Source organism: Leopardus geoffroyi, chromosome E1 (genome assembly GCF_018350155.1).
Source record: "Leopardus geoffroyi isolate Oge1 chromosome E1, O.geoffroyi_Oge1_pat1.0, whole genome shotgun sequence".
Taxonomy (NCBI): Eukaryota; Metazoa; Chordata; class Mammalia; order Carnivora; family Felidae; genus Leopardus; species Leopardus geoffroyi.
In genome coordinates, this window is record NC_059330.1 from 37,682,120 (window position 1) to 37,700,687 (window position 18,568).

The 18,568-nt window shown below is 58.3% G+C and overlaps 1 protein-coding gene and 1 long non-coding RNA gene across 4 annotated transcripts in view; one reads left to right on the forward strand and one right to left on the reverse strand.

Annotated features, from left to right (window-relative positions):
• Positions 1 to 7,508: 7,508 nt before the first annotated feature.
• ARHGAP23 (Rho GTPase activating protein 23) overlaps positions 7,509 to 18,568 on the forward strand; it is a 79,942-nt gene continuing 68,882 nt past the window's right edge. Inside the window, exon 1 of one of the 3 annotated variants that reach the window (XM_045488609.1) lies at positions 7,509 to 7,636. In XM_045488609.1, the coding sequence (XP_045344565.1) occupies positions 7,628 to 7,636 (9 nt within the window). In that variant the 5' untranslated portion in view covers positions 7,509 to 7,627. Of the gene's footprint in view, positions 7,658 to 15,131; positions 15,252 to 18,568 lie in introns of those variants that run through there. The other 2 variants (XM_045488608.1, XM_045488607.1) reach the window with 2 other exon arrangements.
• Positions 13,535 to 15,633, reverse strand: LOC123603562. The gene is made up of 2 exons (XR_006714932.1): positions 15,516 to 15,633; positions 13,535 to 14,078 (listed from the first exon to the last, which is right to left on the reverse strand). It is a non-coding gene; the product is annotated as an uncharacterized LOC123603562 (long non-coding RNA).

The window sequence follows — 18,568 nt, forward strand, 5'->3', positions numbered from 1 at the left end:
CGCCACGTCAGGCTCTGTGCTGACAGCTCGGAGCCAGGAGCCTGCTTCGGATTCTCTGTCTCCCTCTCTTTCTGCCCCTTCCCTACTCGCAATCTGTCTCTCCCTCTCTCAAAAATAAATATTTAAAAAAACTAAAAAAAAAAAAAAAAAAAAAAAAATGAAAAGTCCTTCCAAAGAAGGTGCTCAAGTTCCTTCCTTAGTTTAAAATCATCGGTGGCTCATCCTAGAGAAGAAAATCTTAACTCCTCAACTTGACATTCCAGGTTGTTTTTCCTCCCCCGGCCACACAGGCTGCGCTCTGGTCATGACATGAGACTCGAAGTCCCCAGATGTTGGCATCCCTTCCCCTGCCACTCCAGCTTCTCTCATGCCGGAGGACCCTGACCTGTCACCCTCTTCATTTGAAAACTCACCCTTCAAGGTTTTGCTCCAGGGTCACCTCTGGAATTTTCACCAGCCGCTTGTGGCCAAGTCCTCTGTCCTCTGTTACTCGTTCATGTGTCTGCCTGCTTGCTCCTCTGTGACCTCTGGTCTGAGAGGGATGGAGCCTGTGTCCCGCTCAGCTTTCTCCCTGCTCCCGGGGCTGGCACAGTTGGGTAGATGTGCCAAGGTGGTGGTGGTGGTTGAGGAAAGGTGAGATCAGCCCCCTGCCCAGTCAGCCAGCCTTGAACCTGGATTTTCACTGTTCACACGGGAAAACTCGTTGGTAATGAAATAGGGATTCTTTGTTAACTGTCGGGCTTCTTCGGGATTTTCTCAAGAGATTGGAGTTTTGGTGGTTGAAGTAAGAGTGGGAACTATGTGACATGACTGTAACCCAGGATAGTCCAAAGGTGGGGTGTGGACCCCTTCCTCCTGGTGTCAGTGCTGGCAAAGCACCAGAGCTGTTGCTGCCCTTTGGTGGAAGATGTTCCCCATGTAGGGTCAGCAGGCTTTGTCCAGTGACCAGAAATTGCACTGAACCACCCCCCCCCCCCCCCACTGAATTCTCTGCCAACAGAAAGCCTGCATTGAGGGGCGGCGGGGGGGCAGGGCTCAGTCGGTCAAGCTTATCTGACTCTTAGTTTCAGCTCAGCTCAGGTCATGATATCGTGGTTCATGGTATCAGTATCGAGCCCTGAGTTGGGCTCTGCATTGGGATTTTCTCTCTCCCTACCTCTCTGCATCTCCCAGCTCTCTTTCTCTCTCAAAGTAAAAATTAGGGGCGCCTGGGTGGCTCATCGGTTGAGCATCTGACTTCCACTCAGGTCATGATCTCGTGCTTCATGAGTTTGAGCCCTGCATGGGGCTCTGTGCTGATGGCTCAGAGCCTGGAGCCTGTTTCAGATTCTGTGTCTCCCTCCCTCTCTGCCCCACCCCCACTCACACTCTGTCTCTCTCTCTCTCTCAGAAATAAAAATAAACATTAAAAAAATAATAAAGAGCTCAGCTCAGGCACCCTTCTTCATGTCCTGGGCTTCTGGTCTCATCCCATGTGGTGTCACAGCCTGGCTTTCCCTGCCCACTTCTGAGAACTTGGTTTTGTTTCTAGGCCTTTATTCTGCAGATCCAGGGGTGATAAGACAGGTGGGGAATAGGAGACGCCAGCTAGGTTTATACTGGGAGGGAAAAATCAGTGTGAGCAGGTCACAGCTGAGTCCTGGTGGGTGGGACAAGACTCCTTTCTCCAAGTGGAGGGAGATGGGGAGGGAGCCTTTGTTCTCTCAGTTCCCAGGCAGAGTGGGGAGCTGGTGGAGAGCACCCTCAGGGCAGGGGGGCTGTAGTTTGGAAAGTCTGAAATGTGAGGGACAGTCTGGTAGCAGCCATTCCGTGTCGGACATTGGTAGAGCTAAAGGAGATTTCTAGAAGTTTCTTTCTTCCTTCCTTCCCTTCTTTCTTTCTTTCTTTCTTTCTTTCTTTCTTTCTTTCTTTCTTTCTTTCTCTTTCTTTCTTTCTTTCTTTCTTCCTTCCTTCCTTCCTTTCTTTCTTTCTTTCCTTCTAATGTTTATTTATTTTTGAGAGACCGAGAGATAGTGCAAGGGCGGGGAGGGGCAGAGAGAGGAGGAGACACAGAATCCAAAGCAGGCTCCAGGCTCTGAGCTGTCAGCACAGAGCCCAATGCCCGATGCAGGGCTCGAACTCGCAAACAATGAGATCATGACCTGAGGCGAAGTCGGACGTTTAACCAACTGAACCACCCAGGCACCCCAAGATGTCCAGAAGTTTCACTGCACTTTGGGTGTCATCTCCTGGCACCCCTTCCCTGCAGTTGCCTCCCCCCCCCCCCCCACACACACATATGCCCTGGTGTCAGTGAAGGAAACAATAGGAGTAGATACCCTTTTCTTCTGGATGTAGGGCTATTTCTCTGAATGGACGTCATATGCAGAAGTGAGCACAGGCCCAGCTTTCAGCGTGAACTCTTATTGCATCTGGACAGTGGGTGCTGCGTCGTGCTCATCTTCTGCTCTGTCCCCCACCCCCACAGCCCAGGGCTGTACCAGCGCACCAAGAGATGCCCACAAGAACGAGTGCTGCAAACAAGGGAGTGGGTCAAAGACAGCCAGGCCAGAAGTGAAGGTGGCAGTAGGGGAAGGTCCTCTGGACTGGAATCACCTTTGGTCCTGAACTGGGGCGGGGGGGGGGGGGGGGAGATGGGGGGGCAACCATACCAGAACGGAAATTCACACCGGAAGCAAGGTGGGTAAGGAGAGAACCCAGAAGGCCGTTGTGGAGTGTGAAGCAGAAGCATGAAGCTAGGGTGCGGTGCTTCTCAGCCAGAGCAAGGGTTGGTGAGCCTGAATCACTCAGGCAAACTTTTTAAACTTCACACTCACCCTGAGACTGAGACACCTCCCCCCCCCCAACGCTGGCCCGCTTAGAATCTCAAGGGGTCAGGTATGGGGGGGTGGGGAGGGTTAGAATGGTGGACACGATGCATCTGATAGGTCCATGCCTACACCCGCTTGTGAACACTGTTAGGGAGGACCCTGCCCGGCATTTGTCCACCTGGTTCGAATGTGGGCTCCACCACTTGCTAGTCATGTGATCTTGGAAGTCTATTTATGCTTTCTTAGTCTGTTTCCTCTTGAAAAGAGGGAGAGGGTTTTTACTTAACTCAGGAGCGAGTAAATGAGATGTTGCATGCATTATTAGCGGCATTTTGAAGAGAAGGGCTGAGGGCTTTCTGCCTTCTGTAAAGCAGAAGGAAACGTGATAAGACTTCAGGGCTGTCGCCGCCGGAGGCTGCAGTGAGGAGTGGGTTGGAGGAAGAAGGGAGGAGGGAGGGAAGGTTGCTGGAGGGTCAGGCTGGCAGGGGGAGCGGGGAGAGGGTGGCGGGAACAGGTGTAACCGGTGAGTTGTTGGGCTTTTTCTGCCACCTAGTGGCTCCTCTGGGCTATGCCATCCCCTCCTGCCTGGCCGGGCGCAGTGGGGCGAGGCTGGATTGAATATTCCTGAACTCAGCGTCTCCAGTTCTCTTCTGCTGCCCCCATTTAACGCCCTGTCCCCTCGGAGACCCTGGCCTGTGACACATCCTCCACATGGTCCTGGTGTGTGGGACAAGACTCCTTTCTCCTAGTGGAGGGAGAGGGGGGAAGCCTTTGTTCTCTAGGCTCCTAGGCAGAGGGGGGAGCTGGTGGAGACCACCCCCGGGCCCCAGTCTGCCCTGCTGGCTTGATGACTGCTAATGGTATTCTGCCCTGGGGGGGTGGGGGGGGTGTGCCAGGCCTTCTGGCACTGGGGGCCCAGACCAGCCCGGGGTCTGCGTTGGGTTTTATCGAATTCTATGTGTGCTACTGTGTGCAGAGCCTGGGTCAGGATTCTCTTGAGCTTGGCCACCCCACTGTCTCCAGAGGATTTCGCCTTTGTCTCCAGGATGAGGGGAAGGGGACAGAGAGCCGCAGCCTGCGTACCGCCCCCCCCCACCCCGACCACCCCGCGGAGGGCCCAACGGGGGAGGGGGCCTCTGAGCCAGCTCTGCCTCTGGGTCTCGTCATCTCCCTCCCCCATGAGAGGTGCCAGCCCCTCGGAGGAGGCGGCCTGGAATGATGTCCTACTTGCATCATGATGTCTGGCTCCCGCTTCAAAGGCAGCTGTGACTGTTTGGTGAGGGGTCTGAGCTTGGGTGAGGGGCTTCAGGGGGAGGCCAGGAGCCACACGTTGGGCTGGGAATCCGGGGTCGGGCGTCCACAGGCCCCCTGCATCCGCCCTGCTGCCCGCTGCCCTCCCCACCCTCAACACCCACTTTTCCTCTCAGGGCCTCGCAGCCTCAGCTGCAACCAGGCCAGGATTGCATCATTCTTGGCTTTGTTCACAGAGCAGCAGGTGGAGGAGTGGGGCCTGCTGTCCGCGCCCCCCCCCCCCTCCTGCTCATCTCCTTCCACTCCCTCCTGGGTAATCCTCCTTCCTCCCTTCTCCGGCTCACCGCACCCCCACCCTGGGAGTTGTCTGCCTCACCCGTGGCTCTCAGATCCCTTTCCACCTTCTCCTGCTCCCCAGGGAGCCCCTGAGGCAAAGGGAAGGAGGCTGGGGCGGGAACGCAGAAATCCCCACCAGGCTGGAAACTGCCCTCATCATGTCCCCCACCCAGTTGAAGGCAGGTGCCACCCTCAAAAGAAGCACCTGGTTGCAGTCAGGGTACGGTCTCTCCGAATTTGGGAACAAGGTTAGAAACTGTCACCTGATAAAGCTAATAATAATTAACATGAGATGAATTAATTCAGCTCTTTGGAGAAAGTACTTTGCTTTTATCGATGATTTATGTGCCTGTCCGTGAACCAAGAATGTTATACCAATCTTTCATCAGCCCTGTGAGATGGTACTATTATCACTCTCGGCTTACGGAGGAGGAAGCCAGAGCTCAGACAGGTGAGATACCACACGGCCACTAAATGGCAGACGTGGGACCTGATCCTTGGTCTGTCTCCCTCCAGCAGAACTCAAAGCTTCTTGAAGAGATGGCTGGAAAATTAAATGCTGACCAGACTGGGATTGTCTTTTTACCCCCTAACTAAACGTGGTTTTTTTTTTTTTTTTTTTTTTTTAAGTTTTATTCGTTTATTTTTGACAGAGAGCATGAGCATGGGCAGGGGTGGGGTGGGGAGGGGCAGAGAGAGAGGGAGAAAGAGAGAATCCCAAGCAGGCTTCACACGGTCAGCACGAAGCCCTACACGGGGCTCAGACCCACGAACTGCAAGATCATGACCGGAGTCAAGACCAAGTGTCGGAGGCTTGACTGACTGAGCCACCCAGGCGCCCCTTAAAGGAGGTTTTTGCCCAAGACACTCATCAAGAGACAAGACTACTGTCCTCTTTTAATCTTAGGAAGGAGATTCTATGAGACGTATGTCAAATGGCCTGGGCAGGGCCCTGCCCCCATCCCCCACTGCTGCCCATCTAAGGAAATGCTGTTGCTGATGATTCTGGCCCTTGTGAGGCTTAGCAACAGGAAACGAAGAGCTTGTCCAGGATGCAGGCTGCCAGGGAAGAGGGAGGACTGGGGGCTGCCCGCTTGGATCTTGCAGTCCTTCTTAGGGACCCTGCTTGCGGAGCTTCCTGCAGTGCTCAGGTGTGTTGATAAACCAGCTTTGGGGTTTAGCAATCGAGCCACCGTGACTTTGACTAGTAGGAGTCTATTTGTCAGGGCCAGATCAGCATCTTTGGGGACAGACAGTTCTCAACCGCGCGAAGCCCAACCCCAGACTTTAGGTCTAGCCAAGCAGCAGCTGTTCCAGAAGCCCATCGTGGGTGGCTGCTGCCTTGCCGCCACCTCCCCCTGCTTGTCTGCACTTCCCAGTGGCTGCTTCCGCCCTGAAAGAGAATCACAGGGAAACGGACTGGGCAGACCGGAGCCTGCCTTCACGGCCCAGGGCCCAGCTCCACCACGACCTGGGGGAGGCCGGGTCAGGGTCTGGGGGACTTGCTTGCTGGCACTCTTTTCAGCTGCTTGTCTCTTTAGCCCAGGACAGACTCCGTCTGAAGAGACAAAGGGCCCCATTGACCCCATAGCCTTGTGACCCCACCCAAAACTGTCCCTCCCCTCCCCAGGCAGCCGAGAGGGCACTCACTCGCTTGGGTTGCGGACAGGGCCCTCGAGGCCACTGAAAGGACCGGTGGCCGGGGACGAGCGGCTGCCAGGACGCCTGGCTGTAGTCCCAGGAGCAAAGCCGCAGATACCCCACAGGCCAGAGCACGGGGTGGGGGTGGGGGGGCACTGGGGGAGTCCAACCTCAGCCCTAAAATGGGCTGCCCATGAGCTCAGGGCCTCCCCGGCCTGCATTCCTGCCTCCCTCCCCCCAGATGTCCCCCACACCCAGCCTATAAAGCCCCCTTTGTCTGGGCCCACTGAGGATCTTAACTCTCCCCATCTCAGCTTCCCGCCCCCTGCCCCCTCACCCTCTGGTGCCTAACAAAGAGGCCAGGGTGCAGTGAGAGGTGGTGAAACCCCCTCCCTGCCAGCCTGGGCAGTGGCCCAGGGGGTTTGGGCAGCCAGCCCCTACCCACCAACACTCTCCCCCACCTCAGGGCAGGTTAATTCCCACCCCTGTCCACTCTGGACTCCACACTCCTGGGCAGCATGCCTGCCTCTCACATGCCCGCTCATGTGATATCACCCTCAGTTCAGCCCTGCCCTGTCAGGGGCAAGGCACAGGGGCAGTGGGCAGGCAGGAGCCACCCCTGATGGGGCAGGGGGAGGGGGGGGGTAAGGGCAGTGGGGGAGGCAGTCTCTTTGCCACCTCTTTGGCTCTTTGGTCTTCACCAGAGTGAGTGGCCCCATTGCCACAAGTCAGGTGCCTGGCTGGCATCTGGGGCTGCAGATGACCCTTGTCCGGCAGTGGGCAAACGGTTCAGCCCCTCCTCCTGCTTGGCATATGCCTGGGGCACACGGTAGGCGACAGGAATCTCCATCTCTGCTCCCCACCCCCAGCCAAGGGCCTCAGAGCACGTTTGAGCAAAGGCTGGATCCTGGCAACAGGGAGGGGCGCCTCCCGACCATCTCCTGTGCTCACAGGGTCACAGGATCCAGACCCCTGCTCACAGGGTGGGGGCCGCTGCCGTGTCTTCCTGTGTTCCAGGCTCCGTGGGCGTCTCTGACCTGCTCGAGGAGGGGCATCGGCCTGGGAGACGAGTGGTTTGGGCCACGGGGTCAGCTCTGTCACCAAGCTGCTGTGTGACCCCCGGCAAGCCTTTCCGTGGCCCCTGTAAGATGAGGGGTGGGGCCCCTCTAACTCATAAATCTCAGAAACGAGGAGAGGGGCTTCCCTTGGAGGGATGGTCCTCTCTGGGCTAACAATGCCCCCAGGACAGGCAGAACAAGGGGTGCTGGCAGGGATGCGGCCCTGGATGTGTGAGTGGGTGTGCATTATGCGTGTGAGATTGTGAGTGTGTGGGTGTGTGACCGGGCGCGCGCGTGCGCGCGCGCGCGTGAGCGCGGCGCCTCCACCCGCGGGTGGGAGGGGGAGGGGGCGGGGCCTGCGGGGCGGGGCGGGGTGTAGGGGGGGGTGTCTGGGCGGCTGACAACCGGTGCTCCTCGCGCTGGGCGGTCGCCGGGTTGCCGCACCGACAGGGCGACAGGGCGCATGGAGGGGCCGCCGCCCCCGGCGCCCCCCGGGGCTGGCGCGGCGAGGACGGCGTAGCGGGCAGCAGCATGGAGCAGGTCGGCGGGCGCGGGACGCGGGTGCGTGTCTGGGAGGGGAGGGCGGGGGCCGTAAGAAGGGGACGAGGGTGGGCGCGCCAAGGGGGAGGGGGGGTTGGGGCGCTAGGGCTCCGAGCGGGGCCGGAGCTCTGGGGGGAGGGATGGGGCTGGTGTGACACACAGCTGGTGGTACACACACACACACGCACACGCACACACGCACACACGCTGACACACAGGGAGGCGCGCACAGAGGGCGCGCACGCTGCCTCTCTCCCCACCCAGGAGAGCACCCGCATTTAGAAGCCCCCCTCCCCACTCGGTGAGGTCTCAGCCCTGCCAGGATCCTAGGCCTAAGGGGGCTGCAGCCTGGGCGGAATGAAGGAGGCACAGGAGGTCGAGGTAGCTGTCCAAGGCCACAACGACCGCTGACCCCCTAGCGAGACCTCAAGATCCAACCCCCTCCCTCCCCCACCTGCACCTCGAGGGGCTTCTCCCAGCCAGCCTCCCCCTCCCCTCCCAGTTACAGCAGCTGCAGCAGCTGCCGTCACCATTTCATGGCAGTGAAAAGATGGGGTGGGCTGGGCAGTTTCTCTAGAGGCGCCCCAAATGCACACCTGCAGCCCCAGCCAGGCCCTGGGGGCTGTCTTTTCCTTTACACAGGCTCCATCGCAAGGGGGCAGGGGTGAAGACCCGCTCAGGTTGGAGCTCCTCACCCCCTCCGGGAAGCTCAGCAAATGGACAAGCGGGGCCAGTCCCCTTAAGTGAGCGAGGGGGGCCTCTATCCTGACTTGTAGTCTCCCGCTCAAAGAAGGGCACAGCCTGACGTGGGCAGGAGTGAGGGGGCTGCTCCTGAAGCTGTCTTACTCCCTTCATAGTCTTCATAGTCTTGACTTGGGGCGGGGTCTGGAGTGGTGGGGTTTTCTGTTCCTGGGCTTGCTGAGTTCAGCCACACTCCTGGGCTCATTGGGGTTGATCAGCCTAACACAGTAGCCTGGGGACCCGGGCTCTGAGACCCCTCCCCTCCAGGCTGAGCATGGGCCCCCTGCCTCTGGCAGAGGGGTTCTTGGGTTGTCTGTGCCGGTGATGAGGAGGGGCAGGAGGAGGGATAGAGGGTGAGCAGTTGGTGGCGGGGGCGGTGGGGGGGGGGGGTTGTGCGACGATGATCCTAAGTTCTGGGGAGGCATGAAGTGCTCTGGGCATCTTTCCTGGGCTGCGTGTGCTCTTTGGGGGCGGAGTTGTGGGCTAGTCTAGTCTCCAGGCCTGTTTGGCATCTTGGTTGTTAATTTAAATGGCTGGTGGCAGCACCAGGCCTGGCAGGGGGAAGGGGACTCCATTCGTCATTATCTGCTCTTGCTGTCATTACTGACTCTACCCTCGGCTCCACTCTGAGTGCAAACAAGTGGGGGGTGGGGGGACAGTACTAAATGCCACTGAATTAAAATAGTTAATTTTATGTTATGTGAATGTCACCTCAATTAAAAAAAATAAAAAGAAGGGTAGGGCTAGGGGCCCTCACTACTTTCTGCCTAGAGGACCCTAAATGCATTTCACCGGGAGTGCTGCTCTGCCCAGATTGCTCCCAATTGCCCCCATCCGCCTTCCCTGTACGTCTTCGGCTGGGGGGGGGGGGGTCAGCTGTTTCCCCTTCCCCAGAGGAGAGAGCCTGGCTCCCCTGTGCCCTGGCACCGTGGAAGGGAGGAGAGAGCTGGAGGAGAGTAGGACATTGGGCTCCTGCCCGTCCCCATCAAAGGGACACTGGGAGGTCTTGGATATCTGTCCTCTCTCTGGGCTGCTGTGAAATCCCTGCCAGCTGTGCTGAGCGGTGGCTTTCCAGGTCCCTTCTAGGTGTCCTAGGACACCTCTGCTGAACAGCACAGCAGCCAGCCTGTGACTGCTAGACTGTGAGACACCCGCTCCCCCCCCCCCCCCCCGCCTCCGCAAGACAGGGACTCTGGTGATCAGCACAACCAGGGAGGTGCCCAGGCTGATGGCAATGTCTTAAGGCAGCCCCAGCCCTGCTGGCCCCATGGGCGTCACCAGCTTTCTGGATGTGCCGGGAGCACGGTTTGTATGGGGTACTTCTGAAATCGGAGCTTCTTTCACCAGGGGAATCTCCTATTTTAAGTTTCCCATGTGCTGAGCCCTCTTGTAAAGCAAAGAATCCTTTTATAGTGCAAGAACCGCCCCAATGTGTCTGTGTGGTATGTGTGGATTTTGGCATGTAGGTTTCTTAAAGGGGAGCATGCCTGGAATCTCTCACAGGGGCTGGAACTGCCAGGTGGGGTGGGTGCCAGGACTGAGGGGCTTGCCCCCTGCGGTCGGAGCCCTGCCCCCCTTTTCTCTCCATCCAATTCCCCTCTCCCTCCCAGGGCTGGCTCAGAGCCAGACAGAGGAGAGGGAGCAGCTGCCGGGGATTTCCAGACCTTCCAGGGGGAGGTGGGAGCTACCCTTCCCCTCCTTCTTCACCCCTCCCCTCTCTTTCTCTTCCTTCCCTCTACGTTTCCCTCTTCTCCCTTTTCCTCCTCTCCACTTCCCTCCTTTCCTAGAAGGGCAGGATGGGAGACGGGGAGGAGAGGGGCCAGGGCCCTTCTGTGTGCAGGATGTGCAGTGGTTCGGGACAGCCAGGCGGGGTCTGGGGGCCCGTGGCAGAAGCAGGACTGCAGGCCAGTTGCTGGAAGAATTTAGAAGCCCTCACACAGAACCTCAGAATTTAGCATCCTGGAGCTGGAAGGGACTACCTGGCCTAGCTCCTCCCGGAGGGATCCTGCTTCGTAGAGCAACAGCTTGGCATCAGACCTCAGCAAGTTACTTAACCTTTTCTGAGCTTTGTGTCCTCATTTATATAGAGGGGCTAATAATGCCCCCCTTACAGGGTGGTCATGGGGAGTAAATGGAATAATGTTGGTAAAGAGCTTGGCACACAGTAGGCACTTGACACATTTTAACACGTCTTCGTGATGTCCTAGGTGGTGTCATCGCCCGTATAAGTCATCTGTTAGCCTTGTACACTCAGTCCAGGCCACCGGGTCCTCAATCACCCAGTGTCACACAGTTGGGAGCCTGCAGGGCTGAGACCCCAGCCCAAGGCCTCTTCTCCCTGCATCGCGACAAGCACGGGTCCCCTGAGGGGCTGCCAGGGGAGAATGGCAGGACGGGGCATCTTTTATCCGGCCCCTGCCCTGATAGCAGGGTTTTACGGGGTGTGGCTTGTTTGATAAACATCTCTTGACTTGAATGAATGGGCCCACACCTGCTTTGGAGATGAAAATTTCGGTGGGGGTAGGTTCCTTTGGGGGACAAGCAGAGGACAACCTGGGGGCCCGAAAGCCAGAGAGGCGTAAGAACAGGCTCTCCCCTCTGGTCCTGCCCTCTCGCCCTTCTCCACCAGGGGGTGCTCTTTCCCCTTCAGTGGAAGGGCCGCCCCTGTCGTCCAGGTTTAGGGCTGCCCATCCTATAACCCCGATCCTCTGTTTCTCCTTCGCAGCTTACGGTGTGCTTTGAATCCATTATCAAATGTGACCCGCACATGGGAGGCAGGCCGAGAAGGTCTTGTTGTTCTCATCTTACAGAGGGTGAAACAGGTTCAGAGAATGTCCTTTTCCTCAAAGACATAGAGCTATCAGGTGGGCAGGATGGGAACTTGAACCCGGGTCTTTGGACTCTCGAGTCAGTGCTCCTTGATGACACCATACGACTCCTAGCTGGCACCTGGGCTAGGCCTGATCCTGATTGCATGGCTCTGGTCTGAGGACTCCTCCCTGACGGTGGGGAACACAGGTTCTCCCTCTGGAGCCCCACATGCTCTGCTTTTTTCTTTACTCCAGGTCTCTCTCCCACTCAAGTCTCTCCCACAGCTCACCTGTGCTGCTTTCTTTCTTTCTTTTTTTTTAAGTTTATTTATTTATTTATTGAGAAAGAGAGAGAGAGAGAGCGTGCGGGGAAGGCAGAGAGAGAGAGTCCCATGCAGGCTCTGCGCTGCCAGTGCCCAGCCCAAGTGCAGAGTTCGATCCCCGGAACCATGAGATCAAGACCTAAGCCCAAATCAAGAGTCGGACGCTTCACCGACTGAGCCACCCAGGCACCCGTGCGCTGCTGTTTTTTAACAAGCCCGATTCCACTTCCTCACCCTTGACTCTTTCTCCCTGTATGAGCTGGCCTCTGCCTCCTCCAGTCCCCTGAAAAGTGCCCTCTCTGCCCAACACAGTGCCACTTCCTCTGGCCCCCTGCTTCCCCTCTGTCTTCTCCGTCGTCCTCACGCCCTCTTCCTTCCTCACGTGCCCCTAAAGGTGGGTGCTCCTCAGGTCCTGTCACCTACCCAGTCTCCTCCCTGCACCTGCCCTTGTAGAATCTGAATCACACTCCTGGTCTGCTGACGACTTCCAAAGCCATGTCCCCCGTTCGGGCCTCTGCCTGCAGTTGTCCACTGGCAACACAGCCTATAGGTTCAGTGTGTGGACTCTGGAGCCCACATGCCTGGGTTCAGATCCTGGCTGGACTTAGGTAAGAGACTCAAGCTCTCTGGGCCTCCGTTTCCTTATCTGTAAGTGAGGATTATAGTATCTCTTTCACAGCTCCTTTGTAAGGCTGACCTGGAATAATACATACAAAGGCCCATACGGGGCCTGGCATGCCCCCTCTCCCTCGAGAACACTCTCCTTCCCCCAACTCCCAGTTGGTCACCGGCGTCCTGGGGTCTCTGATGTTTCTTGCCCCTGCCCTGGTGCAGTGTCTCCCCCACCCCGCTCCCCACCATTCCCATCTCCTCGTTTTCCTCCTTCTTTCTGGCGACGTGGCACATCTCTGCTTCAATCCCTGCCCCCGGCCAGGCTAGAATCAAAGTGCCTCAAGGCCCAGTCACTCCGTCGTCGTCATATCCCCGCCCACATTTCCTTCCTCTTCCCTCCATGCTTCCTGCCCACGTATGTACGTTCCATACCCTCTGCTTGGTGCCAGCCACGCCACTAGACGCTGCTTTCTCCTGCCTCCCTGCCTTTGCCTATGACAGTCCTTTTCCCTGGAGCGCTCCCCCCATTCCCCACTCCACCCCACTGCCCCCCTCATCCGTGAAGCCCCCAGAAGCTCAAGGCCACCTCCTTGTGGAAGACTTCCTCTGTTTCTCTAGCCTCCCTTTGCTCCTTTTCAGAGATGTCACTACAGAGTGAGGATTGGTAAAAGCTGAGGACTCCTCAAGGGAAGGAGCTAGGTCTAATCTCCATCTTCCCAGGGGCGACCTCCACTCCCTCAACCCCTCATCTACTAGGGTTCCCAGTAAGCATTTGTGAACAGAGGCAGGTGACTGGGCTGGGGGGAGGGTCTTAGAAAGAGGGGAAGTATAAGGAGGGTCCTCAGTGAGGGACACCTTCTGCCCCTGTTCAGCGGTACTTCTAGGACCCCTAGAGCAAGAGTGTGCCCGCGATAGAGTGGATTTGGGGGTGGGTGGTTGGACCAGGGAGCGAGACCCGGGGAGTCTGAGGGAAAGGACGGGAGGAAGAGGGGCTGGAGAAGTTTGATGGGGGGAGGGCCCGGACAGGATGGGGGTGCGGGGTCAAGGTGCAGGAAGAGGTGGGAAGGGCAGCAGGGTGGGGGAAGAGCGCACTTTCTGGGAAGTGGGAGAGGGTGGGGGAGGTGAGCGCAGTGCATTGTGGAGGGAGGAATTCATCTGCTGGCCGGTGTGAGCTCATTTCCTCTCGCTGCCTCCCGCAGGGTCTGAGGGCATCAGACTCTGGAAAAAGTGAGCCAGGGGCACCCCAGTGGTCACCTCCCTCCTCTCCTCCCCTCCCCCACAGCCTCAGTTCAGCCTGGATCCCTGATGCTACTGCTTCCCCCTCACACAGACAGCCCGTTTGTTCTGAGAGAAAAGGACCCCCGAGCCAGGGTGGCAGCAAGCCTTGAACCACAGGAACCCCGGGACAGAAAGAGGTAGAAACGGGAACGTTGTTGAAAACGAAGCAAGAGAATACAGGCAGCATGACGGATTACAGTTAGATAGCGGGAAGCACTTTTCAGCAGTGGGGGATACTTCCAGCTGCATGTGACCTTGATGGAGAGAGGAGGACAGGAAGAGGGGTCATTAAGTGCCCTTCCATCATCGTAAAAGCATCCCTCTGCATGGACTTCCAGGGGATGTAAAAGAAATGAAATAAAACATCAGATTTAAAAACAAGTCAGCGTCTCCTTCCTCAGACTCACAGGAGCAGGGATGGCCCAGTTAGTGGCTGAGCCCCTCAACCCCCTCCAGGACCTGAGTCCCTGATCTTGCGGGGACTTGGGGTTGGTGACGGTGGTGAAGCAAGCAGGTTTTTGGTGGTCTCCTTGCCCCAGAGGGGTCGAGTGATTCCAGTAGGTAGAGTCAGTCTTCCACTTTCGTTGCCTGTCTTGTCCAAATCAAATTCCTATCTGCCTGTGGCCTCTGCTTTCTTTCCTTCATAATCTGGGAGAAGGAATACAGGAGCCCTTGAAACTGCAAGAAGGCATGGGAAAGAGGTAAGCATGGGCTGTCGGAAACAGGAAGTAAGAAGGACGTCAGTTAGATAGCAGAAAGAACTTTCCAGCAGAAATGAAGGGCTGAAGGACTATCTCTTCCTGGCTCATCAGGAGATGGCCTGATGAGGGGTCCTGCTTGGGGGCAAAGAAATGAACTGGCTCAAGACCCCAGTGGCTCTTTGGGCCCATCTTGGAATGAAGCCCCAAAGGGAGGCTGTGGAGAGCGTGTAACTGGGAGGCCTGGGGGTATCTGGGCTCTCACTGTTGTCTACTGCAGAGCAGATCTATGGGCTGGTCCAGAGGCCTGAGTCCCAGGCTGGCTGGCTGGGGGTCTGAAGGGCTGGGGCACCTGCCCACCTCTTTCTTCCAGCCTCCATTCCTCTGTCTCCCTGGGGTCCTGGGCCGAGACTCTCCCTGGGACGGGGGCCCTAGATAGAGGGGCCCTATCTAGCCCCTTCCGCCCCCACCCCCATGGGCATCACCATCTCTGCCCTGTCTCCATGAAGATGGAAAAGCTCTGAAAGCCTTCTTCCGTCTTTCCGTCTCTTCAACCCGCGTTTCTCTTCATCTTTGTCTCTTTCTCTGCCGCTCTCTACTCTGTCTCTATCTTGTCTCTGCCTCTTTCATGCTTTCTGTGTCTCTCAGTCTTTGTTTCTGAGCACCTCTGCTTGTGTTTATCTCTGCTTCTCTCTGCCTTCCTTCCTTCTTGCCTCCCTCTCCCTGTGCTAGTTCTGGGTTCGGTGCCCTTGGCCTCTTTCCTGGGCCGGCCAGGATCACCATCTATCTGGGCCGGTTCCCGGGAGGCTAGTCCAAATTGTCTCCCAGAGACCACCTCCCTTCTCCGGGCTATACTGCCCTCTAGCTCCGCTGCCGGCGCAAACCCCTGCGTGAGCCCCCTTTACCAGTCAGCTGCCCTGGGGAGAGGCGGCGGGTGAGCCCCGTCGAGCGCAGGGGGCGGAGCGAAGGGGCTGGCCCCCGGGGGTGGGGGCGCTCCGCGCTCGGCCCCGCCCCCTCCGGCCCCGCCCCTCCCGGGTCCCTGCCCGCGCCCCCGGCAGTGCCCTGGCCGCAGAGCCGCCGCTGCCGACCGATGAATGGAGTCGCCTTCTGCCTGGTCGGGATCCCGCCCCGCCCGGAGCCCCGGCCCCCTCAGGTGAGGGCGCTGGGCCAGGGGAGGGGGGCGGATCCAGGCGCTGCGGGGGAGCTGGCCGCGGGGGGTCGGGGTCGCGGCGCCCTCGCTCGGCGGGCACAGCCGGGGGGCGCACGGTGCGGCCACCGCGGGCACGGCTGCTGGGAACTTCGGCTGGTGGTGGGCCGGGGAGGGAGCCGGAGCGAGAGCTGCCCTGGGCAGGGGGCGGGAAGGAGGAAGGCAGGCCGGGGGCCGGGACGCGCACGGAGCTGCCAGGGCAGAGGGCACAGACCTGGGCAGCCGTGCCAGGCCCCCAGCGGCCGGGCAGCGGGGGCGGGAGGCCCGCGCCTTTTGTCCGGGTTTTTCAGGCGGGGCGCCTGCCGCTGTTTCCTCTGCCCGAGTTTTCGTTTTCCGTTGGCGAGGCCCCGGCACAGCTGGAGCGAGAGGGAGTGGGGGAGGGGGTTCCCGGAGCGGGATGTCCTTGGCCACTGGGGCCGGACACCCCCCTCCCCGCGCCACACTCGCCCCCTACCGGGCCGGGCCGCACGACGAGCTTCGGGGAGCTGGGTCTGCCGCCCCACTGGCTCCTGGGACCGGGATCCCGGGTCCCGAGGGCTCTGCTGCCCTCCCCTCTGCCCCCTCGGGCTGGCTGTGGGTGGGTCTGGGCGCGGGGTGCCAGGGGCATTACTCAGCGCTGGGCTGCTTTGCTTGGATTCTTTCATCTGCCAGCTGCTGAAGCTGGGGATGGGCCAGCAAGGGCCTCCGGGCCCCTTTGGAGCCAGCCCCCTACCTCCGAGCCTGGCTGCCCTGGGGCTACTGGAGTACCCCAACACACACCACCCTCCTTCCCAAGTTGAAGGGCTGGGCACTGTCAGGCCGGCTCTTTCCCAGTTTGGAAGAGTTTCCTAGGGGTCCAGGTTGTGGTCAAGGTCTGGGCTGAGGCCTCTTCCTCTTCTGACAAGGCTTACTGATGGATGTTCTTCCCTAGCTGCCTCCCCTTCCCACCATCCCACGTTGGAGCTGGGTCTGGTGCTTTGCAAACTCGTTCCGAGATTGGTGTGTTTCTCAGGAGCTGGATGTATGCTCAGTTCTCCCTCAATCTGCATCTCTCTTCCTGGACTCTCCCTGCGCCTTTCAGCCAAAGTGTTTCCTAATTACAAACTTGAATTTCAGGATGGACAGGGGGTGGGGGTGGAGGTCATTAAGCCTGAGTCCCTTGGAGTCTCCCCCTCACCAACACATACTTCATCGCCACCCCCCCTACCATGTCCACCCCCACCCCCCACCCCTACCCCAGGCCCAGCCGGGGGTGGATGGAGTTTGATTCCCTGTGGTTCTCCCCCTCTGCCAGGGCAACAGCCTTATTCCCCAAAGTGGCTGCTCTCCCTGAGATGTGCTCATTGGCATGCGATTTGAATCTCCATTACATAACCAGTCATTTCGCCTCCAAACACAACCCAAAGGTCCCCCAGTCCCAGCCTCTTCCACTTGCTTACAAGGTGATTGGGTCTACCCCTAGGTGCCTGGAAACTCCAGTTCCGGCATCTGAGGCCTTGCCCTCCCCTTGGGAATGATGAGAGCAGTAAATCCCTTACCTCTAATGCTGGTTTCCAGGACCTCCAGAAGCCCCAGGAGCGGGCAGGGTGGGTATCAGGGTCTGAGACTACACAGCGATCGTGCCCGGGCTAGAACCTGGGTACCCTGATGAGAATCCTTGCATTAGGTGAAGCTTTGGAGAGGGGAGTGCTGTTAGGAAGGTGGCTTTAGGACACCGTGGGGAATGGGGCAGGCTTTCAAGGATCACAGCCCGAGCAGAGAGGGACTGAACCCAGTCCCTCTTGCGTAGGCCTTGTGCTGGGCTGCTGCCTGGATGGGGACTTATCTGCCCCCTCATCAGGTTGCTCCTGAGCCCCTGCGGAAGGGGAGCTAGCTATCCAGGGGAACTTGTAGGGAGAGGCTTGCGAGCCAGTCTGGCTTGGATGTCACTCTAGGAAGTTTCCTCCGGTATAGTGGGTTACATAGTGGGTTACGTAGCTTCCTGTGATGTTGGCTTCCAGTGCAGGATTCTGGAGAGATTCATAGGGGATGCAAATATATTCAAATGAGTATATGTTCTTTGCGGGGGAGGGAGGGTTGTTTTTAAGGGAGGGAGTTGCTTTATTAATACAGCTGAGAGTTAAGAGATAGGTAGCAAGATCAGGATTTTTATAAATTACCTCATTTTATCCTCACAACACCACTGTGACGTGGGTCCCGTTATTATCGGCATTTTACAGTTGAGGACACGGAAGCATAGACAGCTAATCGCTTGGCCAAGATCACATCGTAAACAAGTGGTAGAGCCAGGCAATCTGGCTGCAGAGACCACACTCTCACCCTGCCATCCTGCTTCTCGGGACCTCCCTTGCCCTGCTGTCACTCCCACCCTGAATCTGGGTCCATCGTGGACACAGCCCAAGAACAAGGTTAGCGTCTCGCTGGGTTGGAGCTTGGATGCTTGTTGTCAGGCTGCTACTGGGCAGGCCACCGGAGGCCTCAGGGTGGCGAAGCCCCAGGCGCCCATCCATGTTGGTGGGTCTGGAATCCGCTCATTTACTCCTCCAGCACCCCCACCCCCACCCCCACCCCATGTCGGCCCACAGCACTTGGACTGTGGCTCAGTTCATTGGTGTTTTCCTTCCAAAGGGACATCAGCCCTGCTCTGTTGGCTGCAGGGGTTCAAAGGTGAGATATTGGCTTGGTCAGGGATTTGGACAAAGCCCGGTTTTAATTATCCTGCTGTGTCTCCCTCCCCAGGGAGAGCTATGAATAGGGCCTGTGGGAGCTGGCTCTGCCTTTCCCCAGCACCCCCCACCCCCTTCAAACAACCCGCCTTTAGATCCAGGCCCCCCTATTTCACGTGAAATTGTGCCAGCTCTTCAGCAAGGCAGTGCCAGTCAGTGCCAGGCAGACATCTCTTCCCCACTGCCTCAGTGGGCCGGCCAGCAGGCTGGGATGGCCTAGGGACTGCACTTGGGGTGAGTTTCAAGCTCTGTGGGAGTGGAGTTATTCATCACCCGTCAGAAGTGGGGCAGGACCAGAGGGGTCATCTTGTCCAACTCCTTCATGCCACAGTGGGGAAACTGAGGCCAGAGAGTGCCCAAGGTCAGGTACCCTGTGCGTGGTGGACATGAACCCAGGTGTCCTGATTTCCAGGCCTTGGTTCTCTCCACTTTGTTCTGTTCATGATGCCCCCCCCCCCCCCCCCAGTGCAGGGTTCTGGGATTGGGCCTTGGGAGAGAGGGGAGGAGCACGGATGAGTGGACAATGTGTCCCGTTCATCTCTGTGTCCCCAGTGGCCA